At 46.1% G+C, this 23,543-nt stretch overlaps 1 protein-coding gene across 5 annotated transcripts in view; it reads left to right on the plus strand.

Moving 5' to 3' along the window:
* LOC115148566 (protein Jade-1) overlaps positions 1–23,543 on the plus strand; it is a gene marked incomplete at its 3' end in the record, with an annotated part of 123,268 nt that overhangs the window by 10,830 nt on the left and 88,895 nt on the right. For all 5 annotated transcript variants that reach the window (XM_029690565.1, XM_029690562.1, XM_029690564.1 and 2 more), the window contains 2 exon segments: positions 3,664–3,727; positions 5,803–5,888. In XM_029690565.1, the coding sequence (XP_029546425.1) occupies positions 3,664–3,727; positions 5,803–5,888 (150 nt within the window).

The following is a 23,543-nucleotide window of genomic DNA, read 5'->3' on the forward strand; positions in this document are numbered from 1 at the left end:
ACAGGGTGGTTTACGCCACAACTACTACAAACACACTGCTCTCTCTCTCGCGCGCTCTAACCTTTATTTAACTAGGCAAGTCAGTTAAGAACAAATTCTTATTTTCAATGACGGCCTAGGAACAGCGGGTTAACTGCCTTGTTCAGGGGCAGAACGACTGATTTGTACCATGTCAGCTCGGGGATTCGATCTTGCAACCTTTCGGTTGCTAGTCCAACGCTCTAACCACTAGGCTATGCTGCCGCTCTCTCTCTCTCCTAGAGCTCCTTATCTGTCCTCACTATACCTCTCTCCTTTTCCAAAAATAGCCGACTTGCCGTTTCGTTGCGTTCCGGGGAGGCAGAGGATCTGTCTCCCAGGGGTACTGCAGTGATACACTGCTCCCTCTTCGCCTGCCTTGTTTTGTACACACAGCATTAACACTGCACAATGCACCCAGCACTCATGTTGCATACACCCTCCCCTCTGCTTTTTCCATAGAGGGAGAGGGAGAGGGAGCGAGAGGAGGAAAAGGACTGTCAATAAAATAAGAACGAGGGAGAGTGGAGCTTGGTTGCTTGGCTCTCTGGCAGTTTTGCCAGTGGCTCTTTTTACACATTGGCATCTTGTTTAAACCAGCCTAATGACACTGCTGCATCTCCCCCTTACACACACACACACACACACACACACACACACACACACACTGGCTGTCACAAACCAGCCTCAGAAACAGTCAGCCTCAGAGAGATGTTGTTTATGAAGCAATTTAAATGCAGGGATTCTTCATCAAGCAGCCTGACCTACTGGATTCTGAACAAATGCTTAGTCATTCTCTGTGTGTGTGTGTGGTAATTGCAGATTGTTGCCTGTTATTAATGACATATCAGCTGCCTGACTGTTAGTGCTGTAAATGCCAAGGCATCCTCTCCCTCTATCCTGGGACCTGAAAGTGGCTTGTTGATGGAAAGAAAGGACAGGGAGGACAGGCGGGCAGGGAGGACAGGCGGGCAGGGAGGACAGGCGGGCAGGGAGGACAGGCGGGCAGGGAGGACAGGCAGGCAGGGAGGACAGGCGGGCAGGGAGGACAGGCGGGCAGGGAGGACAGGCGGGCTGGGAGGACAGGCGGGCAGGGAGGACAGGCGGGCAGGGAGGACAGGCGGGCAGGGAGGACAGGCGGGCAGGGAGGACAGGCGGGCAAGGCGGGCAGGGAGGACAGGCGGGCAGGGAGGACAGGCGGGCTGAGAGGACAGGCAAGGAGGACAGACAGGCGGGCAGTAACTGTATCCATTTCAGAGGCTTGGTGTCAGAATTAGCCATCTAATGGGCTTGGCAGTCATCTCTCAGCACTCTGAAAGACCACGCGCGCACACACACACACACACACGGAAATGTCCGGGCAGCCCCCTTTGGCACTGGCAGACAGTTTTGGGATGCAGCCTTTTTAGCCTGCGGCCTCTCCATCCATGCAGCTCAGTCATCACACAGGCCTCCCCAGTGAGTGAGTCAGAGGTGTGTGTGTGTGTGAGGGTCTGGAGATTGGGCGGCTCTGTGCCACACACACCACCATGCCAATGAGACCAGGGGCAGCAGAGCTAAGGGCCACGGCCCTGTGTGGTGACTCCATGGAGGGACCCGGCGTTGTTTTGGCCCGTCTGCTCTCCTCTCTGTGTAGCAAGAGCAGGCATGAGTACACAATACCACCACTGCTACTACCATTACCACTACAGATGGAGTGGCACTGGCAGTTTTGCTATGCCGTGCCGCCATTCGGAAGTAGGTGATTTGAGGCATGCGTGGAAAGGGGGGCATTGTGGAGTCACAGTGCAGTAATGTAATCCATCTTGGCCACTGTGCAAGGCATGGTATGCCAACGAGTTCTACAGCTGCACCATCGAGAGCATCCTGACCGGTTGCATAACCGCCTGGTATGGCAACTGCTCGACATCTGACCATAAGGCACTACAGAGGGTAGTGTGTATGGCCCAGTACATCACTGGGGTCAAGCTTCCTGCCATCCAGGACCTATATAATAGGCGGTGTCAAGCCCATAAACTTGTCAGAGACTCCAGTCACCCAAGTCATAGACTATTTACTCTGCTATCGCACGGCAAGCCGTACCTGAGCACCAAATCTAGGTCCAAAAGGCTCCTTAACAGCTTCTACCCCCCCAAGCCATAAGACTGCTGAACAATTAATCAAATGGCCACCGGACTATTACATTGACCCCCCCCCCCTCCCTCCCCATTTGTTTTGTACACTGCTGCTACTCGATGTTGATCATCTATGCATAGTCACTTCACCCCTACCAACATGTACAAATGACCTCTAACCTGTATCCCCGCACACTGACTCGGTACCAGTACCCCCTGTATATAGCCTCGTTATTGTGTTACTTTGTATATATAGTTTTCATTTATTTGTTAAATATTTTCTTAACTCTTCTTGAACTGCACTGTCGGTTAAGGGCTTGTAAGTAAGCATTTCACGGTAAAGTCTACACTTTTGGTATTCGGCGCATGTGACAAATACAGTTTGATTTAGATCTCTCTGCTGTGGAGCACCTCATTTGTTTTATGGTGCGAAGTCGTCACCGAGGGGACTCCTCCTGCAGAACTGTTCCTCCGTTCCAACAGTACAGCACCTTTGGGGGAATCCTGCTCTAAATTAAGAGTTTTAACTGAAAATGGATCTCACACTGGATTTAAAAAAAATAATACAAAAATGTTGAAGTGGAAAATGCATTCTTTATACATCTGTTATTCATCTTTGGCACCTAGCACAGACTTCTTCCTCTCCATGGCCATGGAAATGTCTCAATCTTAACAAGGATTTTGTTTGATGGAGAAAAATATGGGCGGGGGGGGATAGCGAGAACCTGTGATTTTTATTTATTTTTTTTTCCCTTTTTCTTCCCCGGTGAAAAGCTGTCGGTCAGACACGCCAGTGTTTTTCCCCTCTGATGTGAAGGGGAGGCGATGAGTCGCTGTCTTCAACCTACAGAATGAAACACGACTCCCACCACCCACTTGTATTGCTTTCTCTACGTCTTTGATACGGCACTGAGGGTAAAACAATAAAGGAAAAACAACATATCCCTGAGGGATACCTCGGTCACTGAACCTCCAGCGAAGCCAGACAGGAAGTCCATTATGTACTCACCACTACGTAGCAAAGTTATTCTAAAGCGCAGGGAGTGTGAGAGGCAGCTCTATTTGGAAGTCTAAATGTCACTAGTAAAGTTTACGGCGGGCTGAGGAAGGCAACAGGAAGAGCCCAATATAAGAGGGAAAAGCCCTGTTTTATGGCCACATAAATCTGCGCTCAGTCACTGAAGGCCATAACCCGCTTTTTCCTCTAGTTGTCTTTTGCTGGCTCACTGTACTCTTTCTGTGGATTGATGGGGGAATCAGACATGCATATCTACAGAGCAGATATCCTCATAAAGTCTCGCCCTTCCCCTGTGTTATAACCACCGCTCTGTCTCTCTCTCTCTCTCGCTCTCTGCTGCTTTCTCTCTTTGCTCATCTCTGCTTCTTTTTCTCTCTCTCTCTAATTCAGCTTCTCACTCACTCGCTCAGTGGTCTAGTTTGACACTGTAGCAGCATAGTAACTATAGCCTGTACTGTGATTGCTGCTGTATACTGATGTGTCTCTGTATTTGATTCTTCTCTTCCCTAACAGATGGAGAGTGAGAAGAAGAGAAGAAAATACTCCACCAGCAGCAATGACTCGGACACCACTGACAGTGAGCTGAAACTTATGTAGTTAGAGATGATAAAAAGGGCTGGAGAGTGGGGGGGGGATACTGGGGGGAGGTTAATGGAGAGCTAGAAGGGCGGGATTGTCACCATTGGAGACTAATTAGTTAGGAGTGAGTCATGAAAGCTGTACTCTGACTAAACGGGAGAGATTAGGACAGGGCCGACAGCACGCTCTGCAGCCAAACGCGAAACACACAGGCGGAATAAACTCCGGGCCCTAAAGAGCAGCTTGGCAGAACATTCTCAGCGGCAGGACCCGTCACTAGTCTGGCCTCGGTTCTGTCCCTAATGGCACCCTATGGGCCCCGGGAAATAGGATGCCATTTGCAACACTGCCGATGGCTGGAGCAGTCACGAGCCCGGCCTCCTCTCTGACAGTCTGCTGCTTGTCATCTTGTTTTCTGCTCTCGCTGCGTCCCTGACTCTTTGTAGTGGCCTGGGCTCAGATCGAAGACGGAGGCAGTGTATAGATGTTTATGCCTGCATCACCACAACGGCTTCTTCCATTGACTGACTGACTGACTGACTGATCACTGTGAGCCACAATGGTGGTGGCCAAGTGATGGACATATGTATGCTTGTGACGAAGTAGGATGAAATTACCACTAGTCTCTGATCTAAGGTCAGATTAACATTATTCTTTTTTTTGTCCCCAATTTGATTACCTCCCCCAATCATGAATGAATCTGATCTGAGATGTGTGCCTACGGGCAACTCCTACCGCTGGACCAGTGGCCTTAGCTCTGGGCCATGTGCCGGGGGCTACGCCGCTTGATGCTCCCTAAACCAACCAGTGCTTCTGAGTGCCGTTAACACGCCAGTGTCCCGGGCTAGCCTGCATCTGTTCCACATGGGTTTGGGTTATCATGTTCCTAATTGAAGGATCCCAATTATCATTTTTGTCCCTGTGCTACCCCTGGGGCTTGTCATTAAAACAGGCCTTGATGGGTAGCTCTGATTTGCGGTCGCTCTGCAATGTGTGGAGGTACCACACCACAGCCATGTCATGTGGACCATTCATAGCCATCCCAACAGACACACACACACACACACACACTGAGATTACATAATGACGTGGCTCTGAACTCCCTCCTGGTAGTTGGAACAGCACACATTTAAAATAACAACCTGTCACCGTGTACAAATGGAAATGTCAGTTATTGAGGAGATTAGTGTCTCCTGTGTTGCTGCAAGGGACTTTGTGGCTGGCTGAGGTGTGATCTTGGTCTATAAATACGATGACTTGATGACGACCACCGCTCTCCACCTGCCTGCTCTTCTTGACTCGTGGACACACACACACACACACACACACACACACACAGTACAGCCGAGCGGAGGATTCATTCTAGGTCTTGGACTGAAACCCACTCATCACAGAGTGACTCTGAAGACAGGAATGACGAGGTCTGCCTCCAGCCCCGTTTAACGCCATCCCTAAATATTGGCTGCTTTCCAAACGGCACCCTATCCCGTTATGCACTAGGGCCCTTAGGGCTCTGGTCAAAAGTAATGCGCTATAGGGCATTTGGGACGTTACCCACCAGAGGGATTAGGAATATGTTTATCACAAATCAGTTTCTTCTGATGGTTTAATTGTGTTCTGTCTGGTTAATTACCGTTCGGTTCTGGGGAGACGTGGAGGGAAACAAGAATGGACTAGTTGGTGGGAAATGATTATCATTTCACACTTAGGCGATCATATGAAAATCATATAGATGACCTAAAATACAGTAATATCGGGACTTCTATTCCTTCTAGTGAGTGATACTGACCAAATCTAACTCGTTGAAAGGTTCTTCAGCCCATTTAGCGACTATGACCTTGTGCCTCTGTTCTCAGTCTTATCCGCTCGTATCACCATCTCTATCCATCCACCTGTCAGTCGTTACTGAACTGAACTAATTATGATCTCTAGGCAAGTCGGTCAGACTTTGAGGCCCTAAGTTGTGATTTGAAAATGGCAGCCTCCCGCCTCCTCTGACTGTAAATCACTCTGGATAAGTTACATGGATGCTGTAAATCTCAAATGTAACTGTTACCGGGTCATTGTTTGCAGGTCAAGTGACCTCTTGGTCCAGGTCCTCCAAGAACACTGGGACCAGCAGCACCTGGGTCAGACAGGAGCACAAGAAACCGTCTGAGGTGAGTGACTGCCAACTACATGCTATACACAACTCTCTTGTGAGTCTCAAATGGCACCTTACTTCCGTTATAGTGCACTTCTTCTTTTGTCCAGGGTCAGAAATAGTGCACTATATAGGGAATAATGGGCCCTGGTGAGTAGGGTGCCACTTGGGATGCAGACGCTGACTAATAATAAATAATACATGGGATTTAAAGTGCCTTTTTAAGAAATCCAAGGCGATTGTACAGCAAGTGAGTAAAAAAAACAAAACAAGGATCAAACTATAGAATAAAAAGAAATTAAAGCTACACAGGGTTTTTTCTGGATCAAAAATAAGCTTAGGTGGTGTCCGGGGGCGTGGCAATGGGTGTGGTCGGCCTGTAGCATGGATGAATTTTAGAGGCCCTCATCTTGGTGGTGTGGAGTGTTGCATTTTTGAAGCAAATTTTCTGCAGTATCACATTCTGCGATGGAGCTGAGAAAATCTATTTCATACATTTGTCTAATGCTGTGTGTTGCTCAAACATAACTAAATCAATACTGAGAAATTAATTGTTTTCGGACTTTTTAAATATCCCTGGCTGTCTAGCTTTTATTTTGGGGATTGTTAATACTTGGAAATATTATAATCTTTGAGAATTAAGGGTCCATTATCATTTCTACATACTTTATATCTGGGTTTTTAGTCGTTTTAAGTTTACACTGAAAGCGTTTTCCATCCCGAAAACAAATTTCTTAAGAGTATAGACACAGACAGATATTTTACACCCTTCGGCGGCCCACCCAAGGATTTCAATGGCAGAAAAATCCCTGGCTACTTAGCTTAAGCTGAGGAAGGGCTGAGGGGAAAGCCAGACTTAACTAGTCGGTTTTTAGTCAATCACTCAATCACACTTATTTATAAAGCCCTTTTTTACATCAGCAGTTGTCAAAGTGCTTATATAGAAACCCAGGGGGGGTCGAGTCGAGGGATACTTTGGCCCTGTTCAGGGTTGCAGCTGGCTGGGGGCAGAGAGTTGCAGAGTTTGGGGGGCAACAGCGCTGAAAGCCCGGACCCCATGGTGCACAGTCTTGTTTTGGGGATGGTGAGTAGTCCAGCAGGTCAGAGATACGAGGGGCAAGGCCACGGAGTGCCTTGTAGGTGTGGCGTAGGATCTTGTAGGTAATGTGGAATTTGACAGGGAGCCAGTGAAGGTGGTGGGGCTGATGTGTTCCCAGGGTTTGATGTGTGTGTGTGTGTGTGTGTGTGTGTGTGTGTGTGTGATGAGCCTGGCAGTGGAGTTCTGAACGTACTGGAGCCTATATAGGGCTTTGCCCGGACACCCCGAATAGGACTCCAATGCAGTAGTCCAGACGTGATGTAACAAAGGCATGTATGAGGGTCTCCACTACCTGGTCCGTGAGGGATGGTCGGAGTCGGGAGATGTTGAGGTGGAAGAAGGCTGATTTTGATGATGGACTTGATGTGTGACTCGAAGGAGAGAGTGGGGTCCAGGATGACACCTAGGTTTCAGACCACTGTTGATGGGCAGATGGAGCAGCCATCAATGGACATCACGAGGTCAGACACTTTCTTGAGGGGAGTCTTGGGAGCCACCAGCATGACCTCGGTTTTATTGCTGTTGAGTTTGAGTAGTTTGGATGTCATCCAGTTTTTGGTATCCTGGAGACGGGGGAGGGAGGTGAGAGGTGGGTTTGGTGTGGATGTAAGTTTGGGTGTCATCCACATAGCAGTGGAAGTTGAGAACATGGCAGCGGATGACGTGGCCCAGGGGAGGCATGTATATGATAAACAACAGGGGTCCAAGCACGGAACCCTGAGGCACGCCTTGGTTGACGGGGGCTGGGTGGGGATTTGGAGTCTCCAAAGGACAAGTACTGTTTCCAGGAAGCCGGGTAGGACCGGAACCAGTTGAGTGGCGTTCGAACCGTATCCATGCTGTTGTGGAGGATACAGTGGCAGAAGCTGTCAAAGGCAGCAGAGGGGTCAAGTAGGATAAGGATATTGAAGTGGCGAGAGTCCGCGCTAATTAGGAGGTTGTTGAACACTTTTACCAGTGCAGTCTCTGTGCTGTGCTTGGCCCGGAACCCTGATTTGAAGCGGTTCATACATGTCATGGCTGGTAATTGTTCAAGTTATCGGGGTCCAGTCCTTGTTTCTTTAGGATGGGTGGGGGGAGGGGGGAGTGTTAGCCAGAACCTGGGCAGGGTGGGAGATAACTGAAGCTGCTGGTAAATGGAATATATTTTTTGACTGAAAAAGGTCCAGAAACATATTGCACACCTCAAGAGAGCCATTGATGGAGGAGTAATCCAGGGGCTGGAGTAGTCTGATAGTTGAGAAAATTGTTCCAGGATTGCCTTGGCCGTTATTGATGAGGTTGTAGTATACTGATTTTGCCTGGGAGAGAGCATCCTTGTAGTCCTTGACATGCTCCTTGTAAGCCTCTACGTGAACTGTGAGACCAGATTCTTTAAAGACCCTCTCCAGTTGTCGGCCAGTAAACTTCAAAGAACACAGCTCGGGGGTAAAACCCTCTGGGAGCAGATAAGGAGAAGGAGACAGTCCTAGTTTCCAGATGGGCAACGGCGTCAAAGCTGGAGGAGAGGAGTGTGTCATAGCGAGACACGAGCTCCACGGCAGAGGACGGAAGAGGATCGGGACTGTTGTGTTTTTGAAGCCTGTTTCCTCGGACGGCTGTGCTGACAGTTTTATTGTTCCTGTATGTAATGGTCCGTTTTTTTGCCGCAGCTTGGAAAGATCCAGGCCACGCAGGTTGGAGGGCGTAAAGCCTGTTGAACACGAGGTCCAGAACATGGCCTTTGTCAATGTGTTGAAAACTGTACATGCTGTGGAATGTTGAAACAGTCCAGGAGAGACAGGAACTTGGCAGAAAAGCCACTATTGTTGGAGTTGACATGGATGTTGAAGTCACCCAGCAGTAGGGTAGAAGGTGACATGGATGTTGAAGTCACCCAACAGTAGGGTAGAAGGTGACATGGATGTTGAAGTCACCCAACAGTAGGGTAGAAGGTGATATGGATGTTGAAGTCACCCAGCAGTAGGGTAGAAGGTGACATGGATGTTGAAGTCACCCAACAGTAGGGTAGAAGGTGACATGGATGTTGAAGTCACCCAACAGTAGGGTAGAAGGTGATATGGATGTTGAAGTCACCCAACAGTAGGGTAGAAGGTGACATGGATGTTGAAGTCACCCAACAGTAGGGTAGAAGGTGACATGGATGTTGATGTCACCCAACAGTAGGGTAGAAGGTGACATGGATGTTGATGTCACCCAACAGTAGGGTAGAAGGTGACATGGATGTTGAAGTCACCCAACAGTAGGGTAGAAGGTGACATGGATGTTGAAGTCACCCAACAGTAGGGTAGAAGGTGACATGGATGTTGATGTCACCCAACAGTAGGGTAGAAGGTGACATGGATGTTGATGTCACCCAACAGTAGGGTAGAAGGTGACATGGATGTTGAAGTCACCCAACAGTAGGGTAGAAGGTGACATGGAGCAGACGGACATGAGGACCTCTGAGATTAACACAGAGGAGCGTTGTGGGAGGGCGGGAGATGAGCACAACTTGCTGAGGATGAGGACCAGCCATGCTAAATGCCAGACGTTCAAAAGATGTGGCATTCGGTACGGGAAGCACTTTGATGTCTGGTACCATGGATAACAGCAAGCTCCTCGCCCGACCCACAGAGCGAGGTTTTTGTAGGTACACACAGCCTGGTGGAGTAGCTTGATTAAGCACCAGAAAGTCATTTGGCTGCTGCCAGGTTTCTGTTAAGCACATCACGTCGGTATCTTTATCCAGGATAGCATTATAAGCCAACCGTCGTTTTGTTATTGGAGAGAGCGAAAGTTGAACAGCGCAAACGAGTTGTATTGGGTAGGAGAGGACGAGGCATGGTGAACAGAGCTGTCCACTTTAGCCAAAGCTTTAAGGCAGCTTAGATTTGCACCAGGGCAGTTCATGTTACAGTTCAGTGACTCACTGTGTATGTATTTTCTGCGCGGTGTGTGTATTTTCTGCGCGAGCACTATGGCAGTAGGCATCCCGACGCACAATCCCTAGGTCGCGGCGCAGGGAAAACAGGGCTTTAATCCGGGCAGAATGAAAGTGGTAGAGTTCGGCAAGGAGTACCTTATCCGTGTCATGATGGCATCCCGTCCAGGCATGGGGCAGGCCAGTGAGTGGTCCTGGGGTACAGTAGATCCCCACAGCAGAGGAGCCAAGGCAGTAGTAGTAGTAGAATCCACATCACTGTACAGAAACACACCGATAGCTCCTGGCAGCTAGTTAGCATCTAGTTAGCATCCAGTTAGCTAGTGGGATTTAACCGTATAGTTATCCGAGGAAGGCAACTCTGCTGGTAGGCAACCCGCAAAACAAAGGTTTTAGTCAGGTAAACGGACAGGATTGCTTTTTTTTTACAAACTAAAGCTCAGCAAGCAAGACTCCACAGGCAACAAAAGGTGGAACTATTAGGCAACAAATCCTGTTGAGCAAAAATCACAATGATCAACGCTAAGTAGCAAACAATATCGAAGTTTCAAGAGGATAAGCGGTAGCCAAAGCACGCCAGCGTACTCCCGGAAATGGCTGACTGACCTACTGACTGACTGTGACTGGTGATTAGGTTGTTGGCGTCCCATGAGGTAATGATAATGTGACTGATTGATTGCTGATTTATGTTGTGAGCCTGTTGCTGTAGTGGTGGTGGGATAATGGTCGACGATGTCCTCATGAGTTTACTGGTGTTTATGGTGTGGTGGGTCTGTTGAGGTAATGATAATCCACTGAGGATAATGACCGTGTGATAATGACAGTGCAGTAATGCACTGTTTGTTCCTACAGTAGATGTCCTTGTGAGCTGTGCATTGTGGGATGTGTTGGAATCTGTACACCATGTGTGCATTCCAAATGGAACCATAAACCCTATGTGGTGCACTATTTTTCACCAAAGCCCGATGAGTGAAAAGGATGCCATTTGGGATGTAATCCCATGACTTACCTGGGTGGTCCTTTGCAGTAGGCCTTGCTTTTTCGAAGAATGTCCACCACTTCATATTTTGGTTTAAAAGCTAACAATTTAACAATTTGACTAAACCAAGTGAATCCAGTGACGATATGATTATGGGTTTGCTGGCTAATTATCAGGTTGGGTACCCATAGGTCCATGAAAGGTAGGCACTATGGGATTTTAAATGACCGGGCAACATAGGGTCAGAAGTAGTGCACTGTGGGTATAGAGTGCCATTTGGGACTAAGCCCTAAATAGAAAGATGGCATGAACCTCCTAAAAAGCAGTACCTACGTTTCCTTCCAGATGATATGTTAGGAAGCGCTCTCTCACCACAGGGTAGGCTGCTGAAATTAAAGCCACTCAGTAATTACAAGGTTTCTCCTGCAGTCAAAGCTGAGCCCTGTTAGCCTACTTTTTGCTTCAGATGCTTGGCTTGGGAAGTGTGGAGGATGGTATGAGAAGTAGGCCCTAACTACACTTGCACTAGTCTGTTATAAGAAGGAAGGAGACTTTTGAGCTCTCCATAATTTTAAGTATATGAACAAAATATACAAATCCTTCTTTTAAAAAAAAAAATCAAACTACAACAGTAGGCTGTATTTGTGCCATCTGTTATGTTGCCATGTTATTATGCAAGGATCTTGTCATTGTTTCGGAGGGATTTGATTTGAAGTGTCGTTCCTTAGACTAGTCTGGAGCAAGGACACTGTGAACCAGTCGTGTGTTGACTGGCTTTGACAATTCAAAATCAGGGCTTTAGCTAGATCCCTTTGTTGTGTCTCTGGAGGACGCTGTGACAGTTGTCAACACGTTACCGGCATCCACAAGGGCACACAGAGCCTTTCCTCAGGCTCTAACAGTTCTACACACTCAATGTTTTTATTCATATGGCTCATGTTCATTTGTGATTCTTTGGGGAACTTTGCTTGTTTACCGCTTGATAAATAGCTGCTGGCTAAAATATGGAAATGTAATGACAATGTTGTCCTCCTGTGTGTCATGATTGAGTAAATGTAAATACCCATGTTGTAATTTATTGTAATGCTGAATAAAGGATTGTTTGTCTTGAATGAAGTCCATAGGTGTGAACGTGTTTTAGTATGCGTTATGTAGATTTTATTAGGGCTCAGTGGGGTTCAGTTTCCGTATGCTTCTTAGCCAGTATTCTCAATACCTACGTACTCCGTGGTTTCAATACTAACGTGCTGAAGAATGACTAATATTAGGAAACATGATCTCTCCCACTCTACGCCCAGAGGAAGGAAGTTGCCTTTGCAGAGCATGCAGGTGTGAAACTCGCTCACACAGGGGAAGGGATGGGTGGGGTGTCCGAGTCTCCGACAGTCGCCCAGCTGCTGGAGCTCATTAAGGCGGGTAGAAACAGCTGTGCAGATCCACGGCAAACAGATGCAAACAGCTGCATGAATGCGTAGATAAGGGTGCCCTGTTCCCCCCCCCCCCGAGTGAGCGAGCTAGTGTGCTCTGCCTGGCTGCCAGTGAATGGCTGAGTGGCCTGCCTGGCTGGTTGGATGTCACTGGTCCGCGCTGCTTCGCATGTCGACACCAACCGGATGAGAAACGGGCTCCAAGATCCCCGCCAGCCGCCCTATTAAAATATCAATGTAAGCACTGTGGTCTGGTGCCAGGTAGAAGAATCCTTACTGCTGCAAAGAAACCATCTGAAATCGTCAACTGATGCCAAGAAGACTAGAGATGGACGAGGAGCCTGGATTCTCTGTTCTCAGGCGCAGGCAAGCCAAGCCCCACTCACTGGTAAAATGGAGATGCTTATCCGAGTGCACGCATCCAATCGCGCAGTGTGTTTTGTTCTTCGGTCATGCGTGACACCTCTATTTTACTCTGCAGTTTTCCGTGATCTTCATGGCAACAGATCTGATGGTTGGATACCTGGGTGGGGTAGGCAGCTCTGGCTGGGCTTTTTGGTGCTGGGAGGGAAATGGAGAAAGAGAAAGTGTTCTGGCACATTAAGTGTCACAAACAGCGTCTTCAAAGCGGTAGTCTAGGTTTGACCCAGGACCTGGTATCTGTAGGGGAAAAGTGGCCTAATGTTTGCTATTATCTCCCTCCCGGTACTGCTGGCTCTGCATGCCTAATTGATCCAGAAGAGGCTCAACTCTTTGTTTCGCTCTGATAAGTGCAAATCATGCTCCACTCAGCCAATTCTGCATTTTTAGCAGCACTGGCCACTCTCAAGGACATTGTGAGCTATTCAAGGGGCCAGAGTTTTCCTTAATCTCTGTTTTATTGAAAGTTTGTGGAAGGAACTTTTTTATTGAGTAACTGAATCTTAGCTAGAAAAGCAAGAAGGGAAGATATTTAAGTTGACATAGGATGTCTCTGCAGCATCTTGCCATGTATTTTCATAGCTTACATTTAGGATGCAGTCAACCCTAACTATGGCCTCATGTATTTGACGTGCCAAACCTTTTTGGGACAGTTGAGTTGGCCTACCTTTAATGATGTTATGTTCGCCTGCACTCCCTGGATTTGTCCTCCGGGTTTGCCTTGTTAGCAGTGCATTCACTACTCTCTCAAACGGCTAACTCTCGCTAGTAGCGCCACAAGCCGAGGGCCAGCGAGACGTGAAAGGAACTAGCCCAGCTCCGAGTCAGGCACAGCAGACCGACGGCAAGTGGCTATACGAGAATGGAACTATAGACACCGCTGACAGACTATGGTGGGTTTGCGAGATGCCGGACATAGGCAACAAAAAACGAACTCTCTGAGAATTCATGCACAACTGGTAAGCACTTATAGGCTATGTCAGCCAGGTGGCTAGCTGCCAGCAGAGACTTCTATTAGCGCTGCGGTAGCTAATGCTAATAAAGTCTAAAGGCCCAGGGCAGGGTTTACTAAGCTAACATATGGAATTGTTTTAATATGGTTATATACCAAGGATCATTTAGCGTTTTTATTTTATTTATTATTATTATTTTATTTAAAACATTTTTTTTTTTTTATTTAAAAAAATTAAAAATTATTTGGGATTCCTGCTATTAGACCATAGAAATGCATTGAATAACATATCAAACATTTGAAAAAATGAATCAAAAGGAGGTAAGTTTTGACATGTCTGTCCTATATCTTAGAGAATGCTCAGAAGAAAAAAACAAATGTTTTATCTGTATTCCTTTTCGACGTGGTAATGCCCCATTCACTTCCATACATTTTTTTGGGGCCCGGTACAGGGTTACCTTCAGACGAGTCCTGTCATACTTGTGGGGTTTGCACAGCAAAACATCATCGTGTTCGTGAAAGTCTGATCTTTCCATATTAGTTTGTAGCCCAAACCATTCGGACACTACAGACATTTCGTGAGAATACCGATTTTTATTTGGATGTCTCCTGGTCTGACAAACAATGGTGTAGCTCTGCCACCTCCACCGCAGATGCAGGAGGCCAACAATGGCGGATGTGGTGGATTGAGAGGCAGCCCACGCACAAAAAAACAATATCTCCAGCTTAAACAGATGTTCTGTTTTTATCTTTTGATGTACTGTTTTTGTTATTTGTTTTATGTATGATGTAAGTGCCTTAATGTGTTTGGACCCCAGGAAAAGTAGCTGCTACCTTGGCAGCAGCTAATGGGCATCCCTAATAAATTCAAATAGATTTTGATGGGGATTTTTTATTATTATGCTAATTAGATTTCCACGGGGGCACGGACATCGAGTTTAGGGGGAGGGCTGTGGTTAGTGTGACGAAGTAAGAAGATAACGTTAAATGGAGACAGTCCTCCGCAGGAGCAAAATATAGGCTACTAAGTTCATCATAACTTTGCTTTACGGAGGGTACTAGTGAGACACGGTGGTGTGGCAACTGAATCTTAGCCAGAAAAGCAAAAACGGAAGACATTTAAGTTGACAGTGGATGTCTCTGCAGCATCTTGCCATGTATTTTCATAGCTTACATTTAGGATGCAGTCAACCCTAACTATGGCCTCATGTCGGACATGCCAAACTTTTTGGGACAGTTGAGTTGGCCGACCTTCATGTCACTGACGCTTGATATTGGGTTATATGCAGGAATTTAGTGGAGGGTGAACGATGTTTACACACCTTTTTTATTTGTGGTGAGGCTGAGGCAGGCTGCAATGCATGCAGAGGAGACATGGAGAAAAAGGTAACAAGCAAGCAGATTAGAGGGGTTAGTACAATGGTTCCCAAACTTGGGGTCAGGGCCCCATGTGGGGTCCCTTGAGAGAATCTGTGCTAATCTTATTAAACACATTTTTAAGAACTTAAAACAAAAGTTGTTTCAATATGAACATCTCTCCATGGCCTTCCATCCTTAATAAGCCTACATTCAAATGCAAACAGTACGGTTCTAAAAATGTAATACGTTTTCGTTTATATCGGTAGTTGTTCGTCTGCAGCATCCCACTGCTGGCTTGCCTCTGCTGGCTTGCCTATGAAGCTAAGCAGGCTTGGTCCTGGTCGGTCCCTGGATGAGAACCCAGATGCTGCTGGAAGTGGTGTTGGAGGGCCAGTATGAGGTACTCTCTTCCAGCTGGTCTAAAAAAATATAGAATATCCCAGGGCAGTGATTGGGGACATTGCCCTGTGTAGGGTGCTGTCCTTCAGGTGGGATGTTAAACGGGAGTCCTGACTCTCTGTGGTCACTAAAGATCGCATTGCACTTATCGTAAGAGTAGGGCGTTAACCCCGGTGTCCTGGCTAAATTCCCAATCTGGTCCTCATACCTAATCATCCCCAGGTTCCAATTGGCTAATTCATCCCCCCTCTCCCCTGTAACTATTCTCCAGGTCGTTGCTGTAAATGAGAATGTGTTAAATAAACTTACCTGGTAAAATAAAAATAGTCTCGATAGCCCACTAGTTGTTATTTAAAAAAATTTTTTTTTTTTTACCACTACATCACTGATTTAAAAGGTAGACTAAACTTGGTTCAACCATCTGGGCAGAATTGTTTTTTTTTTTTTGTTCCTTTTAAGTAGGTAATCTTCCCCTCATTTCAAGCAGGTTATTTTTTTTTAATTTTTTTTTTATGAATCTTGTTCTGGAGGCACAGAGTCATAAAATCTGATTTTTAAACCCAACCTTAACCACACTGCTAACGCTTAACTCTAACCTTATATTCAGACATGCCCACTCCCTCCCCCATCATATTTATTTTGTAAACAAATGTGAGAAGGTCAACTCTTACTTTTTTTTTAAAGGACATTCTGATGCACTGATGCAGTGTAGGGAGATGAGGAGCAAAGTGGTGGCTGTGTGCTCGTGGCTCTCATTTGCACCACTGCTCGCTCTGTTTGCTACACTTTTACTTGTCACTCTGACCTTTTTTTTTTTTAAAGGGAGTGTTCCTTCATATTGCACGCAGACATAAAAATGGTACCCAGAATTAGTATAACTCCTGGATATGTCAAAAGAGGGCTTAATTGCCAAAATCTCACACTATCCCTTTAAAAGCGCATCTCTGCAAAAAATATAATAATTAAGCGAGGGCGCCGCTGCTAAATGAATATAGGGTAAACACAGGTGACTGGCTTTTCTGTACGACAGTACATGCTCTTCTGTGGTTCTGTAAAGGATATAGCTATAGCCTAGCTGATCTCTCAGCTCACTCGCACACACACATCACATCCACCCTGAGCCAGGGGTTATCCAGTGAGCCAGAGGAAATCCTCCCTGCCTCTCTAGAGGGAATAACCTCACCTTGGGAACGGGAAAAGACGGACTCTCCTGATCTCAGGGACGGTTCAGCGCGCACACAGCAACCCAACCCGGCGAACATGCTGTCCCAGCAGTCCCTTCTTTTTCTGACTGTCTGTCTCCCACTCTGTTCCATGTCCAAGAGCTTGCTGTGGTTTACACACAGAAGGAAAGTTATTGGAAGAACAACAGGCAGTGAAGCTTCCCAGTTGGTGTTTGTCTTGGGAAAGAGGGAATTTTATTTTCTCTCACTTTTTTTTCCCACTGTCTCGCTCTCTCTGGTTCTATATGACATGATCAAATGCTGGTTTTGCCGGCCATGTGTAGTGGAGGCTCCTGGCCTTGGCCTCTTCCTCTGTTGGGTACTGACGCCAAGACGGCCCTGGTGCCTGGGCCTGCGGCTCCGTGATAAGGTCAGATGTGTCCAGCGACTGAGGATCAACTCTCAACCGCTGCTCTGGAGCGGCAGGGCCCTAATCGTCTCTGGAATGGCCAGGGAGGGGGAGCTGGGGGGCTGGGTATGCTGCCTGCTCTGAGGCATGGAGGCATGTGGGGCTTCCAGAGTTGAGGTCAATTTATATTTTAAATCAGTTGATTTCAGGAAGGTAACAAATTCAAAACATGTATTTTTGTTAACAGGGTTTTATATGGTTAGTGTTCCATTGCAAAGAGAACACGTGTCGCTTTTCTTGTTTTAAAACATGATACAGTAAACCCTCAGTAACGCTTCAACGTCTCAAATGGCGAGACTGACTCGCTACCAAATGGACGGACTTCATTAGTGTGTTTTTTGTCGGGAGCAATGCGGTCTAATTAGTCAGGCAATGCCCACATTATTCTGACATATTTTAGAATGTAAAAATTATGTGAATGTCAATGTATAATGCCATTGTGTAGGCCTATATATTCCTGTAGGGATAATGCATACATTTTGGAGGGGGGGGTGGTTTTCTTCTATAGGCTATTACAACAATGAAATGTAAAATGTAGATCCTTAGAAAATTCCTTGAAAGACCTTGAATTTGACTTGCCAATGTCAGTATGAACCATATTTAGGCTACTTGCTCGGCCCACAAATGAAAGAATCACCTGCTGTTGAAATTATGCGTGCATCGTTTGATTTCCTGTCATATCTTGACCCGGGCCAGTATTTTTTATTTATTTATTTTTAAATTTGTGCCAGTAGCTTTAAGTTGTCACTGGCTAATTGACCTGAATGTGGAGCCCTGCTGTGTGCGGTGCACGTAGGGCCTACTTGTCTACCGCTTTGTGTAGCTGTTAGGGGTGGGGGACACTTTTCCGTGAGAAGACAAACACCACTCGAGCTCTGTCACCTTCCACCGCAGATGTGGAAGTGCGACATCGGCAGATGCGGTGGATTGAGACACATCCAAAGCTAGATATTTCATGTGCCCGGCCCGCCACAGGAATTGCTAGAGCGCGATGGGACAAGGACATCCTGGCCGGCCAAACCCTCCCCTAAACCGGACAACGCTGGGCCAATTGTGCGCCGCTGCATGGGTGTCACGGTCGGCTGCGACACAGCCCTGGATCGAACCCGGATCTGTAGTGACGCTTCTAGCACTGTGAACCAGTGCCTTAGACTGCCTCCCGAGCGGCGCAGCAATGTTGTCTACTGATTTGAGAATCAAGTCTATCAGCACAGCCGATGTCCCCTTAGAGCGCGAGGGCACCGTGGCTGCCCCACTTACACATTCCTAGCTCTAGCCTGTTCTGAGGAACCAGTACACTCACTGGGAGTCTGGGCTGCATCACCACTTATGCTGCACAGAAGTTAACACACTTGAGTAATTCATAATGGCAACAATGTTCATTACAGGCTAGAACGCTTTTGCAAGAAGATACTGATAGCGTCCAGGTTTCCTTAATAGCTTACAGCTGAAGCTTACATCAATTCACTACCCTAGTACCTTTTCAAAGTTGATTGTTACTGGAGTTGCAAAGGGTCGGAAACTTGCCGGTAAATTTCTGGAATTTTTCCGGAGATTTTGCATGGCTCGTTGAGCCCTGGAATTTGGGGAATTTTACTTAAATTCATCAAAGTTAGCTTATAACAGTTAACCTTTTTTTTGTGGGATACACACAAGGCAATTCTAGGTCTTGTGGCATATTTTGGTTAAACTATCCCCAATTCAACAGAATTGCAAGCCTCTGCATGCGCAGTGCATTCTTCCATCACATGTACAGTGCACTCTTCAATCACATGTGCAGCTGATTCTCAAGATCTTGCACACTAATGAGATGCTATTGAGCACTACTACACTGTCTGAGCCAAGGACTACATGCTTTCTGGTAAGTTTTGATTACAGTATTGGGTGGGGTGAATATATATTATGTCATACATTATTTTTTGTTAACTAGTAAATAGTAGACTACAGCAAAATGTGTTTAAATCATTTCTAACTTGTTAACAATTTAATTCTGCTAGTAGTTTTTGCTACCATGTGGGTTTAGCTGGCTTGAGCCTGCTAACTGAGGAGTGTTAATTTACCTGTTTCCATACATATTTAATTTTAAAACATTTATCTCACAAAGGAGTTGTTTAATCTAACAGCTTCACTATTTATCTGTACATGGAATTGTTTTTACTCTTCTTTTTTTTGTTCTCCTAATCTTTACAGGAAATGCCACGGGCACTATCTGATGTGTGGAGACATTTCACTGGAGCTAACGTAGAAGGAAAAGCTGTGTACGTTTGCAAATACTGTGCCAAATCATATGTGAAGAATGCAACAAAGATGCAGAATCATCTGGCCAAGTGCATAAAGTTCCCTCAGTGCACACAACAAGCAATCTGACAAAAGTCCCTCTACTTCTATTCAAGGCGAAAAATGATGAATCAGACACCTTACCGATAGCAACAGCTCATGGTCCTCCTGGAATCAGAACTTTTTTTTTTTTTATCAATGGAGGAAATGCTGATGAATGTCTTGCTTGAGCTGTGTATGTGACTGGTTCACCTCTGCTCACAGGCAGGGTGTATCGGAAGAGATTTCTGAATGTTCTTCGCCCGTCATACACCCCTCCAACCAGACATGTTTATCTACTCATTTGCTGGATGCAGAGTTCAACAGAGTTCAAGTGAAGTTCAAGCAAATCATAGAGAAAGCAGACTGTATTGCAATCATCTCTGATGGGTGGTCGAATGTTAGTGGGCAAAGAATAATTAACTACATCATCTCCACCCCTCAACCAGTATTCTACAAGAGCACAGACACAATGGACAACAGACACACTAGTCTCTACATTGCAGATGAGCTGAAGGCAGTCATCAATGACCTTGGACCACAGAAGGTATTTGCACTGGTGACAGACAATGCTGTGAACATGAAGGCTGTTTGGTTTAGTGGAGGAGTCCAACCCTCACATCACACCAATTGGCTGTGCTGCTCATGCTTTCAATATGCTCCTCAAGGACATCATGGCACTGAAAACAAATTATACATTCTGCAAGAGAGCCAAGGAAATGGTTCGGTATGTGAAGGGTCATCAAGTTATAGCAGCAATCTACCTCACCAAGCAAAGTGAGACGAATAAGAGCACCACATTGAAGCTGCCCAGTAACACCCGTTGGGGTGGTGTTGTCATCATGTTTGACAGTCTCCTGGGAGGGGAAGGAGTCTCTCCAAGAAATGGCCATATCACAGTCTGCCGCTATGGACCGCACCATCAAGAGGATCCTCCTGGAGGATGTATTTTGGGAGAGAGTGGTAAGCAGCCTGAAACTCCTGAAACCTATAGCTGTAGCCATTGCACAGATTGAGGGAGACAATGCCATCCGATCTGATGTTCAGATTCTGCTTGCAGATGTAAGAGAAGAAATCCGTACTGCCCTGCCCACTTCACTGTTGCTCCAAGCAGAGGAAACTGCAGTTCTGAAGTACATCAAAATGCGTGATGACTTCTATCTGAAGCCCATATACGCTGCAGCGTACATGTTGGAACCCAAGTATGCTGGCAAGAGCATCCTGTCTGGTGCAGAGATCAACAAGGCCTATGGTGTCATCACTACCATGTCTCGCCACCTTGGCCTGGATGAGGGCAAGGTTCTTGGCAGTCTGGTGAAGTACACTTCCAAGCAAGGGCTTTGGGATGGAGATGCAATATGGCAGTCGTGCCAACATACAGTGGTTGGGAAAAAGTATTTGATCCCCTGCTGATTTTGTACGTTTGCCCACTTACAAAGAAATGATCAGTCTATAATTTTAATAGTAGGTTTATTTGAACAGTGAGAGACAACCAAAAAACAACCAAAAAATCCAGAAAACCGCATTTTAAAAATGTTATAAAATGATTTGCATTTTAATGAGGGAAATAAGTATTTGACCCCTCTGCAAAACATGACTTAGTACTTGTGGCAAAACCCTTGTTGGCAATCACAGAGGTCAGACGTTTCTTGTAGTTGGCCACCGGGTTTGCACACATCTCAGGAGGGATTTTGTCCCACTCCTCTTTGCAGATCTTCTCCAAGTCATTAAGGTTTTGAGGCTGACGTTTGGCAACTCGAACCTTCAGCTCCCTCCACAGATTTTCTATGGGATTAAGGTCTCGAGACTGGCTAGGCCACTCCAGGACCTTAATGTGCTTCTTCTTGAGCCACTCCTTTGTTGCCTTGGCCGTGTGTTTTGGGTTATTGTCATGCTGGAATACCCATCCACGACCCATTTTCAATGCCCTGGCTGAGGGAAGGAGGTTCTCACCCAAGATTTGACGGTACATGGCCCCGCCCATCGTCCCTTTTGATGCGGTGAAGTTGTCCTGTCCCCTTAGCAGAAAAACACCCCCAAAGCATAATGTTTCCACCTCCATGTTTGACGGTGGAGATGGTGTTCTTGGAGTCATAGGCAGCATTCCTCCTCTTCCAAACACGGCGAGTTGAGTTGATGTCAAAGAGCTCCATTTTGGTCTCATCTGACCACAACACTTTCACCCAGTTGTCCTCTGAATCATTCAGATGTTCATTGGGAAACTTCAGACGGGCATGTATATGTATTCTTGAGCAGGGGGACCTTGCGGGCGCTGCAGGATTTCAGTCCTTCACGGCATAGTGTGTTACCAATTGTTTTCTTGGTGACTATGGTCTCAGCTGCCTTGAGATCATTGACAAGATCCTCCCGTGTAGTTCTGGGCTGATTCCTCATGATCATTGCAACTCCACAAGGTGAGATCTTGCATGGAGCCCCAGGCCGAGGGAGATTGACAGTTCTTTTGTGTTTCTTCCATTTGCAAATAATCGCACCAAATGTTGTCACCTTCTCACCAAGCTGCTTGGCAATGGTCTTGTAGCCCATTCCAGCCTTGTGTAGGTCTACAATCTTGTCCCTGACATCCTTGGAAAGCTCTTTGGTCTTGGCTATGGTGGAGAGTTTGGAATCTGATTGCTTCTGTGGACAGGTGTGTTTTTTTACAGGTAACAAGCTGCGGTTAGGAGCACTCCCTTTAAGAGTGTGCTCCTAATCTCAGCTCGTTACCTGTATAAAAGACACCTGGGAGCCAGAAATCTTTCTGATTGAGAGGGGGTCAAATACTTATTTCCCTCATTAAAATGCAAATCAATTTATAACATTTCTGGCATGCAATTTTCTGGATTCTTTTGTTGTTATTCTGTCTCTCACTGTTCAAATAAACCTCCCATTAAAATTATAGACTGATCCTTTCTTTGTCAGTGGGCAAACTTACAAAATCAGCAGGGGATCAAATACTTTTTCCCCCCACTCTATCTCATCAGCCACCTGGTGGAAGGGACTTTGTGAATCTAAGGCTCTTTCCCCTGTTGCCTTCATCATCCTCCAAATCCCACCAACATCAGCCGCCTCAGAGCGCAACTGGTCCTTGTTTGAGAACACACACACCAAAGCACGGAACAGGCTGACCAATACAAGGGTTGAAAAATTGGTGGCCATCCAGGCAAATTTGAGGCTTTTTGAACCTGACAACGAGCCATCCTCAAGGTTGGAAGTGACAGTGAAGATGAGGCCTCAGAGTCTGACGTTCAAGAGGTGGACATTGAGGAGGTCCAGGGAGAAGACATGGAAGCCTGAGAGGAAGACAACCAAAGCTTTCGTTTCCAGACTATCATTTTACAGATGTCTGTTGAAACCGTTTTTGGGAGATGCGATGGATCATTTAATATTCCCTTTCTTTTGTTGTTCAGTGACATCATCCCATGTGAAGAGTCAACTCATTTAATTAAAGTTCAATTCGTAACAGTTTGTATTTATTTTTTTCTATTGGAAGGATTTAATAATTTGCAATTATGTCTGCTTATGATATGGTAAAAGGTTTATGTTTCTGGCTCTATATGATATGGTAAATATATCCACTGCAAAAAACATTTAAATGGTATTAATATTACTTTGCATATTTCAGTTAATTCCCACGGAAAGTTTCCACCTCTGAATATTCCCCAAAATGTGCAACCCTAATTGCCACCAAAAATATTATTCATTCATTTCATCTCCCCCACCTCACGTCTCTCCCAGTGAAGATCATCTTGGCTCGAGCACCGAAGTGTGTATGAGAATGTCATTGGTCTTAAAGAGACAGCGCGCACTTTTTTTTTTATACAATATGTTTATTCTATGGAAATGTTGTTGATCAGTACAATAAACTAGGTTCCAAATGGAAGGGAATGTCTGTAGCCCCATGACATGAGCCAAAACAAGCTCAATAACTCAATATTCCTATGGAATATGCATTCACCTATATTTGGCTTAGGCTACATCTTGATTTACCCAGTGTATTAATAGACTAGAGATTTACCAGTATATTTACCAGCATGTATCGTTTTGGTATTCAGTATTGCCATACTAAGGTATCTGTATCGAAGTCAAAGTTCTGGTATCGTGACAACACTGGTTTTTGTGTGGATGTGGAAGGGTTGGACTAGACGGTGAACTGCAGCGATGGGCT

This window comes from Salmo trutta, chromosome 15 (assembly GCF_901001165.1).
Source record: "Salmo trutta chromosome 15, fSalTru1.1, whole genome shotgun sequence".
NCBI classification, from domain to species: domain Eukaryota; kingdom Metazoa; phylum Chordata; class Actinopteri; order Salmoniformes; family Salmonidae; genus Salmo; species Salmo trutta.